This window comes from Corvus moneduloides, chromosome 4 (assembly GCF_009650955.1).
Source record: "Corvus moneduloides isolate bCorMon1 chromosome 4, bCorMon1.pri, whole genome shotgun sequence".
NCBI classification, from domain to species: Eukaryota; Metazoa; Chordata; class Aves; order Passeriformes; family Corvidae; genus Corvus; species Corvus moneduloides.
Window position 1 is genome coordinate 62,844,975 of NC_045479.1, and position 11,936 is coordinate 62,856,910.

An 11,936-nucleotide genomic window follows, 5' to 3' on the forward strand; every position below is an offset into this window, starting at 1 on the left:
GCATTTCCTGTATCATCAGTTCTATGGATACATCTAAGGGAAGTGTTTGAATACACCTGGGGCTCTGTTTACCAGTGGATCAAAGGGTAGAATGATTTCATTGTAATTGGTAAAGAACTTAATGAATTTTGACTGGTATTGTGGACTGTCTTGGGGTGACTATAACCTTGTTATATCTAGTTTAATGCTAATTTGCTCCTTTAGCTAATTGTAATGGTTAATGTTAGGTCTGTACCAGATAAGAAATTAGTTTTGCTGATTGCAAACAACTCTGGGTCAGGAAAATCAGGTCAATAAGGGAAAACCATGATTTTCAGTAGGAGGATTTAGTGGAGATTACTGATGAGCATCACTGCTGGTAAAAGAGGGCATGTAAACATTTGTGCAAGTGCACTCACTGTCTCCCTCCCCGTGTTCCCCTCCCCCATTTGGAACAGAGGAGGGAAATCCAAGAGGAGGGAATTCTCCTGTCCTTAGTGTGTATTAAATTGGAGCAAGACTTACATCCCCCCCTTTCCTGTCTTATCTTTACTACTTCAGGCAAACAGCTTACTCTCAAGCTTATTCATTTTTCAACAACATCTACAGGTGAGAGTTCCTAAATTACTTCTGTTAAATTGCATTGATGTGCTTTGTATTCCTCCTGTTCTAACGTAAAGAAAAATAGCAATATACAAGTGGAGGGAGGAGAGGAAGAGAAGGAATTTGAGGCCCAACTCTTTGTGACAGGAGTCAGGCAGAAAATGGAAGAGGTCACCCAGAACTGCAAGGGAATCTGGGGTTTTCCAGATACAAAGATACAGAAACTTTTAGAAGATAATTTGGAAGCTGGGAAACTTGCAGTACTTCAGGGGGTTAGGATTTTCACAAACTGAGAATCCAAATGGTTCTCTTTAGTACGGGAATCCCTTGTATAAAGATTTTGATTCTTCAACCCATACTGCTTATCGCTTGGTACTAACAAAGTCACAAGGGTGAAACACATGCTGTAGCCTGTCCCAAGTCAGGTGTGCTTTTAGTTCTCTACAAGACTCAATTGTGAGACAGACCCTGGGCTTTTTTTGTTTTAGGTTTTTTTCCTATATGTCATGATAGTCTCAAGAATTTGTACTGGCTGAGTCCTTCTTAGGCATGGTTTGGAAGTATGGGAGCCAATAGTATTACTTTGATTTTGCTTGTCTTGTGGCATGCAGACAAATAATGAGAGCCTGTCTGATGCCTTTCTCTTGTAGACAGAGTTCTTGTGCAATTTTATGGTCCTTCTTATGCTGGAGGGTCTCATGAGAGCAGAGTATAGAGGCAGGGTACAATTCCCTCCTTCCGCCTGCTAGCCATTCTGCTTTGGATGCAGCCCAGGACACGGTTGGTTTCTGGACTGTGAGTGCACACTGCTGGGTCATGTCCAGCTTCTCCTCCACCAGCACCCCCAAGTCCTTTGCCACAGGACTGCTCTCGTTCTGTTCAATCCCCAGCCTACGTGGACATTGGGGGCTGCCCCAACCCAGGTGCAGCACCTTGCACTTGGCTTTGTTGAACCTGATGATGTTCTAATGGGCCCACCTCTCGAGCTTGTCCAGGTCCTCCTGGATTTTTAAAGGAATGGAAATGATAAAAATGCCTTCATCAGGTATGCTAAATGTTTGTAGTCAACTACTCTGCATCTAATCTACCATATGCTTGAAGAACTTCTTGTAAGTAGCTTGACGTGAACTGCAGTTATAAGTGATGTGGTCTCACTAATATGCACTGTGATTTGGATCATATATTCTACTGTGAATATTTTTTATGTTGGATGTACCTCATGTCGGCTAAATTTGGTTTGCGACTATGCAGAGACTATTAAATACACAAATGTAAAAATAAAATCCTCTCGGGCATGTGCAGAAAAGTAAAATTGAAGGAAGATATTCAGTGTTAAGTGGGCTGAAGGATTTTTTTTTTTAAGAAATCTTTCTTGGCTTTATTGAAATTTGAATTCCATATGTCAAGTTTCTCTGAGCCACTTAAGGAAAAATGTAGTGAAATGCTGCCACAAGAGGGCCTGTCTCGCAGCGCTGTTGAAAAAACACTTCTGGGAAAGGATGTGAGCAATCTTTGAGCTATTAGTGAGGATTAGTTGTGGCCTGAATGAATGTCTTTGTGATATTCTGAAAGACATTTTGAATGTGTTGACTTAATTCTTGCCTGCCCCACTAGTCATATTCTATAACCATTGTCTGTGTGCAGTGGAACCTCCGTGTGGAGTTTGATATTGGTATGACAGCATTAACTACTGCAGAAGGAGATGGATAGGTATCTAAAATCTTGTCAAAATCCAGAAAATTCAGACAGTTGTGTTTTGGTTGTTTTGCAGTTGCCTTGTAGAAGGAGATGCTAAAGAAGAAATCTTGCAGCCTCCAGAGCCTCAGCCAGTACCACCAATCCTAACACCATCTCCCCCATCAGCTTATCCAACAGTCACTACGGTGTGGCAGGACAATGACAGATACCATCCAAAGCCAGTTTTGCACATGGTTTCATCAGAGCATTCAACAGACCTCAACGAGAATTATAATAAGTCCACAGAACATTCAGGGAAGAATGAACCCAGCGAATACGCAGAGAAGAGGCTGGAGCGCAACTTAAGTTTTGAGATCAAGAAGGTACCTCTTCAGGAGGGACCACGAAGCTTTGATGGGAACTCCCTGTTGAACAGGGGACATGCAATTAAAATTAAGCCTGTGTCATCCTGTGTAATTGATAAGAACTTTAAGCCACAGGAACAGATTTCAGGGGATTCATTTGTAGATGCTCCTCAAAACTCATGTATGGAATACAGCGTGCCACAGTCTAATACAGCCTTAATACCTTCACCAGAAAGTCTGCAGAGTCAGCAGGTGTCTGATAACCCACCCAGACCAGATCGTCTGCCTCTGGCAGAAAAGGGACACGCCACATGGTCACTACATGGGCCTGAAAATGCACTGCGTACGTCCGTGTCTGAAGAGTTGTCTTCAGACACCTTGTGTCACGGTGTTAAAACTCTCTCTCTAGTATCAAACACCCCAGTTGAACATCCTTCCAGTGATACTGTTGATCATACTCCTCTTTCTGTTCGAGCACCCCTCTGTTTTACTAATCCTCTCCATTCAGATGATTCTGACACGGATGAGATGAACTTTGATGGAGCCATGAGCAAAAGCGCGTCCAATGTGTCAACCGCAAGTGCCACAGTCTCTGCTGCCACTAATACTGAAAACATTTCTGCCAGAAAAGTATTGCCAATGTCTATTGCTAGGCAAGACTTAACAGCTGTAACATGTTCTGAAGATGGCAAAGGTAGGTTTCATTGAGGTTCAGAAGTGCTGCTCTTTATCTAGCTGCATCTGTGGAATTGGACAACACAAATTTCTTTGCAACGCAATTTTCTAAATGTAAATTTAATCAATGCAGTATGGCAGCTTCAGAGAGGGCACAACTCTTTTCCTAACAGCTTTCAAATTGCATGTGAGCTGTTTTTGGTGTAAGGTACTACAGACCATGATTAGCTGCTTCAAAAGCTGTACTGTGAGCTTTATTGTGAACATTTGTTTAATGCTTTATTTATAATGCCTTCCTGTAGGTTTGTATGTAATTGTAGGTTTCTATGTTATTATTTGGTGCATATTTTTTCTCTACACCCAGTTTCATGGAAGTGTCTATAATAATTGGGGATTGACTAGTCAAAGCATTTTCAACAGGCTTGTGCAAATACATAACAATTTCATGCTTATTGGTTGATGTGCTGTTCCTAAAAATGTAGATGTAACCTAATTCACTGTGTTGGTCTTTGAAGTTGCTCATGACTTGGCTCCTGCATTTTAACAGTGTTGTAAATATTTAGCTGTGCTTTCCTCTTTTTCTGTACATGGCTGGGGGTGACAAGCTAATACGGCTGTTCATCTAAACATCCATGTTATGCTTTATTAGCACTTCGAAAATTACTTAGTGGCTTTTTATCTTTTACTACTTTTTTTGAATTTTTTTTGGTGAAAGTTTCAAGTTCTAACATTTTCAAGTTAGAACGTTGTTTATTGAAGGCAAAAAGGTCCCAAAACACACGGGTACAGATTTCAGTCAGGCTGGCACACTTAAGAGCAGATGGAGCACAGAGCTGGGAAGAGTAGATTAGGTCTCAGTAACTGCTTGAGCAAAGCCCAACAAAACAAGAAGTAAGGCTGTGGAGCTGAAGGAAGAGCATGAACTTCTGGATTCAGCTCAGACTCTTGTGCTTGGAGCTGCTTACAGTGATGGCCTCACCTCAGGAGCCTGTGCAGACTTCATGAATTTCTGAAGTGAAATGGGGCTCAGTGTATGATGCAAGATGCAGAACCAGCTGAATTGAAAATACCAGCTTTGTGAACTAAATGTTCACCAAAAGTCATATATCCAGAGATGTGAACTGTTTTGCAGCCTTAAAAACAATCTGTTTCTATAGATCTTGATATAGATCTATACGTATTGTGAATTGTATCTGTAGATTGTGACATTATATGTAAACACAGGACAATACTTGCACATACGTGTGTATTTTTAATGCTGGGACTTAAAAGATGCTCTGCAGAGCTGACAATGTCCTTTTGTCATAGCTATTTCAACTTTGCAAGCAGTCCTCCTTGTATTTGTTTTATAGATTTGCAGGCTATTGTATTTTTCCTTTTAGCCAGAATTTTTTTCTTCTTTCCCAGAGCAATTATTGTTTATCACACTGTTTGAAAATTATCACCTCTCTGTGCATCTCATTATGTAGATGCTCTAAGAACGTGCAAATAAAATAAGTGATATGTCATAAATATGATAAAGAATTGGAGAAATGTCACTATAGAATTTGATTCATGTAACTGTGTATCAGAAACGTCTTGAAGTAACAGTTACAGCCTTTGTGCTGCTGGTATGTTGATGATTTCACAGGAATTGATTAAAATTCTAGCATTAATTTTTTTATCATTTATCTCTTGTTATTAAGGGTGCATCTCTTCCCACTTTGTATGATAGTGAACGCTTCCCATTTTCTGTTCTGGTTGCAGGTCTTGTAATCCCTCTGGGACTCAAGAATATAGGGTTAGATCGATTTGCACCAGTGATCCTAAACCCTGTTTACAGTGGCTTTCTCATTTTCATTCTGGCTTAGGACTCTTCTATCTGAAGCTGGGAATGTGGCTGCAATCACCAGTGAAACTTGTCTGTGAACTTACCAGCCCCCTAATTGCCTAACCATAGCTGCTGGTGTACATGATCTTACCACACAGTTAAATCCTCTTTTTCATTCAAATGCAGTGAAAAGTAGTTGTACCCTGAGGTAAAAGGAAAAAAAAACCAAACAAAGAGAACAATAAAACATCAACAACATCCAAAACAAAACCATAAAAACTCATTTGCAGTTAGTGCATATCCATGGTGACTTTACTTCCTGGTTTGATAGAGGCCCTTTCTGTTAATGGTTTTCTTGTGCTGTATAGTAAATTTGAGATGGAGGAGGTCTCAGAAGTCACTTGGAACATGCTGGCTTGTAGAAATTGATGGAATTCTGTCCCTGCAGCAGCTGGGCATGCTGGCAGCTCAAGCTTCATGGCTTTACTAGTTGAAGTGTGTCTTCGTATTTTTGAATCCTGTGCAGAGTACAGTGGTCAGATGAGATTTCTTATGGCAGCAGCTATTTTAAATTGTTTTAAACCTTTAATTATGACTCCAAATTTCTTAGCAGGTCAGAGAGGGGCTTTTGCTGCCAGAATAGCTTGTGCTCGTACACCCTTGGGAGGTGAGAGGGAACAGACTGGGGACAGGATGTGGTATTGGCATCAACAGTAGCCATCTCCTCAGGCTCCTATTTACCTTTCTGCCTAGTAAACCTTGCACTAGGCTGTTTAACTAGTTTGTATCAGTGGTGTGGGAGCCAGTGAGCCTCAACATGGACTTGGGAAGCAAAACTGAGACCTGAAAGAAGGAAGAAAAAGTATTCTTTGGAGTTACTGAGTTACTGAGGAGTTTTTTCCTCCAAATCATTTAGACTGAAAATGCTTTGTTTTCTTGCATAACACTCAAACTGATCCTACGCCCTTAATGTGAAGTTAATGTTGTTAGATGAAGTTGCTCCACGGCGTTACTGTGGTAAACCAAAATGTTTAATAATACTTAGAACAAGTTTTTCTTTTGCTTTAGATTTTATACCAAGTTTAGAATTATCTCATATATGAAAAGATCAACTTCTAAAAGTCTAGGAGAAAATCTGTGGTTTTTAACTTATCTAAATGTCATATTTGATTTAGATGCTGATGCTAGTGAAGATTCCTCTCCCCCGCTCCCAGAAAGAACACCAGAATCATTTGTATTAGCAAGTGAACAGAGTGAGTTCTTGATGTTTGGTGATAATTGGAGATAAAATGTGAAGAGCATGTCAGTATTGTATTGTATTTGAATACCCCGAGTTTTGGTTAGTGTGTTGGAGCAAATTGTAAAATGGAATGAAAGCTAGCACATGTAGCAGCTTATTTTGAGGTTTAACCTCTACACACCCTTGAACACAGAGAAATTATTTTTCATTTTCTGACTAAATATGCTGTTATATGATATTTAAGTAATTTGAGACTTCAGTATTAGTGGAGCTGGTTTTCAATCTGAAGGGTATGGAAATGAGATGATACAATGGGAAGATGCAGTACAGTGAGGGAATTTCCCAGCTGTTTTAGTTTCCTACTGCTCCCAGGTAGAGAATGGGTACTCACATGAACAGTGTTTATCTGATTCCCCTTTCTTGGGCAAAGGAAAGATGATGACACCTCATTCTGCACTGCATATAGTGAACAAGCCCAGTTTGTGGTTCACTCTTTGCCTGTGTCAAAAGGGTAACTGCAAGAGAAAGCTAACACTTACAAATGATGTGCTCCTATTATTTTGTCCATTTGTCAAGCTAATTAATGGCAGAATACAAAACAGATTAATTGAAATTAAGTGATAAATTAGGTTGATGCTTGGTACCTCCCAGAAAACCTAGTATCAATGTAGTTATTTACTGAGACTTTCGTTTAGTGTCATTTTGAAACTCAAAAAATTTTGGCCCAATAGTTAATCTAGGTATTTGCAGCATAAAAACATTGAAGTTCTGTAAATGTGTTCTTTGAGCATCACGAGCATAGGTAGTTGAGTCAGAGTGATCCTTTCTTTGGATATTGTGGACCTGCTGCTTTTCTGTGACCACACAAGGAACAAAGTTGATTTCTTAAAAAAAAAAAAAATCTCTCTCCAGGACTGGAATCACTAAAACACTTCCATTTTGTTTGTCTTGTTGCATGATGTCAGTAAAGGACAGGTGTGGCTGTCCTGACTTGTATGTTTACTTAGGAGTTCTGAAAAACACCTATTATTACTGCACAGCTGATGTAACAGAAGTTCTAAAACATCCTTGAAAAAGAAGCCAATTCCCTGTTGATTAGGAACCTCGAAAGGAACAAAATGAACAGCCACAATGCAAACACTGCAGTCTTGTGTTTTGAGTTATATTGTGGCATTTTGCTTTATCTGGAGCACTTCTCACGTAAAGAAATTTTCATGTTTTTACAAGCATTTAATTTTTCAAAAAATGGTTTAGAGCACATTTCTAATGCTGTGTACTAATGCCTCATCATGAGGAGAACTGAAGTATGTTGAGTTGATTTAATTCTTCCTAGGCACGCCCTTGCCGAAGCCAGTTCTGGTTGCACAGTCGGAGTGGAGCGTGTTGCGTGATCAGCATCTGCCTGAGCAAACAGCCTCCACGGTAAGCCCAGGAGACAAGTCTGTACTAATCAGTCAGTTCTGGTTTGGTTGGGAGCTACAACAAAAAGCAAAATACATACTTGTGAGAAGTTGCAGCTGTTGGTCATCTACAACTGGCCAGTTTTACCTCCGCCTGAGCTGCTGAATTGATGTGAAGAGCATGTTTTCTTTCCAAGAAAATTATCTGGTTTTCTAAGGTCAGCAATACTTTTAAAAGGAGTCATCCTTAATATATCTTAAATTATGGCCTTAAGAGTGTAAATATGCTGCTTTTAGGGAGCTTGCTGCCTGCCCTTAATGGATCCTAGGCCAGTTCAAACTGGAAGAGAATTGCAGTCTCTTATCCAAGCTGCTGTATGGAGCAGAGCCTCAGTCCAGGGTAACCAGAGCTTTTTCTAGCTGGGTCCTGAAAACCTCAGAGATGGACACTTTTTATCATCTATGGGCAACCTGTTCCACTGCCTGAAAATGGTTTTTTCTTATGTCCATATTTATTTTAAACAAACCATGTTTTGCCCATCAAATTTCACTTTTCACTCATACAGCTCAAAGTCATCCAGCATGATCTAGGCAAAATTTTAAAAGCATATAAATCCTTTTGACATTTTTCACTTTTTTTCATGTGGCCCCCCCATACCTCGCTTAAAAATACGACAAAAAAAAAAAAGATGTGAGTTTTCAGGGACTGTAAATGTAGTGTGAGAACTAACCTACCTAAATTTGCAAATAAATTGCAGTGTCATGTTTTCAAATTTTCATTAAATGCTAAGGTTCTAATAGTAAACTGTTTTATTAACTACGGTAGCATTTTTTGTCAATGTTGAGTCAAGTAAAAAATGTAAAAGCAAGTAGGTATTTCCATGAATGTTACATGTTTTTCGCAAAGTTTTCATAATCTTAAATTTCTCACTTTTTAGTTTTTTGGAAGTGGTTTGTGTAATTATTTTATATATCTCTCATTAACAGGGTTTGAAAACAACTTCACCTATACTACCTGGTAAGTGGCGGAAAAGCTTTTTTAATTTTTTTTTTTTCAAAATACATTTTTCCTACTGAACAAAAATTTGCCTGAACTTCATGTTTGCTGTGAAGATATTGTCAGTATATTGTCAAATATATTATACTGAATATATTGTTACATATGATGTCTAAACACCTTTAGTTCAGAAAGAACATGAACAGATGCCTTCATGTTGATGTATTAAATAGCACTGTGAGTTTTTGCCATAAATAGGTGCTATGTGGGATTTCCATACAAACTAACACAAAATAATAATCCAGATTTGGCAAGCAGGAATATGTTGCTCTCACTGAACATCTACTTCATAAACAATTTTCAAGTATTGCTTTTAGGAAATGAGAAATTGGCTTTGAAAGCTTTATTTTTGTAAATAATATTTGCTGCCAGCTGTTTTCTGGACTGTAATGACAAGTGGCATTGCCACAGTGGTGACTAAATGAATGTTGTTACAGTGAGGGCTCTGTGTATTTTCCAGATCGTCCTGAACGAAGCAACAAAACACCAACTGACATTTTACCTCAGATTTCTTTTTCTGGTTCCACTGATACAAGAGGTCAAATTTCAGAATTTCCTGCAGAAGTAACAGATATTGGTAATTACAAATCTTTCAAAATATGATCACTAGATGACTTAAACAGGGGATTCAGTATCAGTACTGGTTTGGATAGCTGCTGCTACTGGCACCCTCCAACTCACTGAGATGCAGAACCCAGACAAATAAGCCTGCCTAGTCTTTTTAGGAGTGCTGAAGGAGTTTTCCCCAGAATAAATGATTAAATAATTCTTCACTTTGAAAAAAACACAAAGTGTATAAAATATAGAATTTGTCAAATGGGTTATAATTTTTGTAAAGCACCAAAAACTTCCAGAAATAATACCTGATAACTGCTTAGGTATGCAGAGAAGGAGGAAAAAAAAAGATAACAAAGGCTGTAATACTGTATTTACTGAAAAGTACTTTCCAGTGAGTTTTAAGTACTGAACTATAATGATATACAAATTCTTCATATTTGTATTTCCTATGGCCAGAGTGCCTTCAAAATTCCTCATAATACAAAATTGTTTTCTAGCCCTGAGAGTAAATCTGTTCTGTAAGAGCTGGAGCATGTCTTAGTGATCTTCTGACTTAGTGATCTTCTGCCAGCCTTTGTGAGCCTGTGTTGTACCAGCAGACAAAAGTATTAAATGCATTTCTTTCCTTAGGTTTTGGTAACCGCTGTGCAAAGCCCAGAGGACCAAGAGAGCCACCCTCAGAATGGACATGATCCAAGATCCAATGGACATACTATCAATAAATTATACTGGAAAACTCAAGTGCCACTGAGAACTAGAGAAATAGTGTTCCACTTTCCTGGGGGGCAACTAACACAGAGCAGTGTAGATCTAACTATCAATGGTACATTCTTGCAGTGTATCCCACGCAAAACCTGACACATGGTTCACAACAGTGGATTCCAGTATTACAACCTAACTTTTTTTCTGGGGCCATCTACCTGCCTTACTACACTTAGGAGAAAGTATTACATATGATTTATTTTGTAACTTCAAGTATTATTGCCTTAATGTCTTTTAACCCTGTTACACGCTGCTTGTAGACATATGTTAATATAGTAATACTTTTGACAGATTGTGTTTATGGACTACTTTTTGCTAACATTTGATTACCATGTATGCATTATTTTGTATATGTACAGGGCAAGTAAGTATATAATTTGATAAAGTTGCAATCATAAAATATTAACAGAAGATGTAAGAAATCTCTGCATGATCTAAATTTTTGTGTACCTTATTTGTAAATTATTTGCCCTGAAGTTTTAGAAAATAGTTTCTGGGGTTTTTTACAAAAATTGCTGGACACATACAGCCAGAATTGCAGGTTAGCAGAGATAAAAGATTGTAATGCATTTTGTAAATTGTAAGCAAAAGGTTATTTTTATATTATATACTGTTTAATTGTCAGACCTGATTTGTTCTGGTTTTCATCTAGTCATGGAGATTCAGTAAGTGCCTTGGAACAGTATTGAATTCTCTTAGCCTGTGTATGTTACTTCAGTGTTTTGAGTTCATCTGGAATTAGATTATCAAAAGTATTTGTACATTTCTTAGTATATTTGACCTGCCAGTAAAAGAGAAACCATTTTACATAATCAACACTCCTTAGTTTTCATTTTAATGTTTCATCAGTTACAATCTTTAGAAAATTCATCTCTATCACCTTTCTGTATAGTAGGATTTTGCGGTTTTAATATGACGTGTTTCTAATTTGGGAAAACCAGAACACACTGGTAAAAGGACTGTTTCAATACCACTGTCTTCTCTTACAGATGGGGAATACAATTTTTGTTGTTCAGCAACTGTGTATGTAAGAAAGCAACTTATATGAAGGTTCACCTGGAGCCCTTGCAGCTACACTGTATCTTGGCAATATATTATGTCAAGAGTTAATCCTTATAAGGATTCCTTACTTAAACTTTTCTGTAATACAATCTTTAAATTAAAGAAAGCAAAAATCTCACTATGGGTGTTTTTACTCTTAGGAAAGAAAACTTGTGTCCAGAAGCAAAGTGTAACAGAGTGATGGATGGCAGTCTGGGCTAGCTTACAGATCTCATACTTGAACAGAACACTGACACTCAGGACCTTATTTTTAGTAACTACTTTTAAAGTTCTGGCTAGCAATAATGTCAGAGAAGCAAAGAAGAATGTGTAGAAGAAAATGTTCATTTTAGGTAGAGAAACTATATTAATCTAAACTTTAGCCATGGAAACATTGTCTGATCTACTACTTGTACTTTTAGTGTCTCTGCTAAAAGAGCTAATGCCCAGATAGCAGCTCTGTTGTAACTTCCTGAAGGTACCTATCTTGCAACTACAGAAAGTCTCTGACTGTGGATTTAATCACTATGTGCTTGGTACATGTGACAGATTGCCAAGCTGGGGAGCTCTTTCAAAGAACTGTGTGCACTATAAATACTTCCCGTCGATGTAGTTTTGCAATTATTCATTTAAAAATAAATAATTCAATGATATATGCCATCTTGGATAACCTATATCAACTATATTCCTGATTTGTAAACAGTTCAGACAGCTGGAATGTTCTGCAGTTGGCAGAATAAGGCTGGCCTGAACTTTGTTTCCCTTCCCT

At 38.2% G+C, this 11,936-nt stretch overlaps 1 protein-coding gene across 3 annotated transcripts in view; it reads left to right on the plus strand.

Annotated features, from left to right (window-relative positions):
• Positions 1-11,306, plus strand: part of PTPN12 (protein tyrosine phosphatase non-receptor type 12) — a 70,652-nt gene extending 59,346 nt beyond the window's left edge. The window contains exons 13-18 of one of the 3 annotated variants that reach the window (XM_032105461.1): positions 2,354-3,318; positions 6,285-6,362; positions 7,683-7,771; positions 8,737-8,767; positions 9,267-9,383; positions 9,995-11,306. In XM_032105461.1, the coding sequence (XP_031961352.1) occupies positions 2,354-3,318; positions 6,285-6,362; positions 7,683-7,771; positions 8,737-8,767; positions 9,267-9,383; positions 9,995-10,056 (1,342 nt within the window). In that variant the 3' untranslated portion in view covers positions 10,057-11,306. The remainder of the gene's footprint in view (positions 1-2,353; positions 3,319-6,284; positions 6,363-7,682; positions 7,772-8,736; positions 8,768-9,266; positions 9,384-9,994) is intronic. The other 2 variants (XM_032105463.1, XM_032105462.1) reach the window with 2 other exon arrangements.
• The last annotated feature ends 630 nt before the right edge of the window (positions 11,307-11,936 follow it).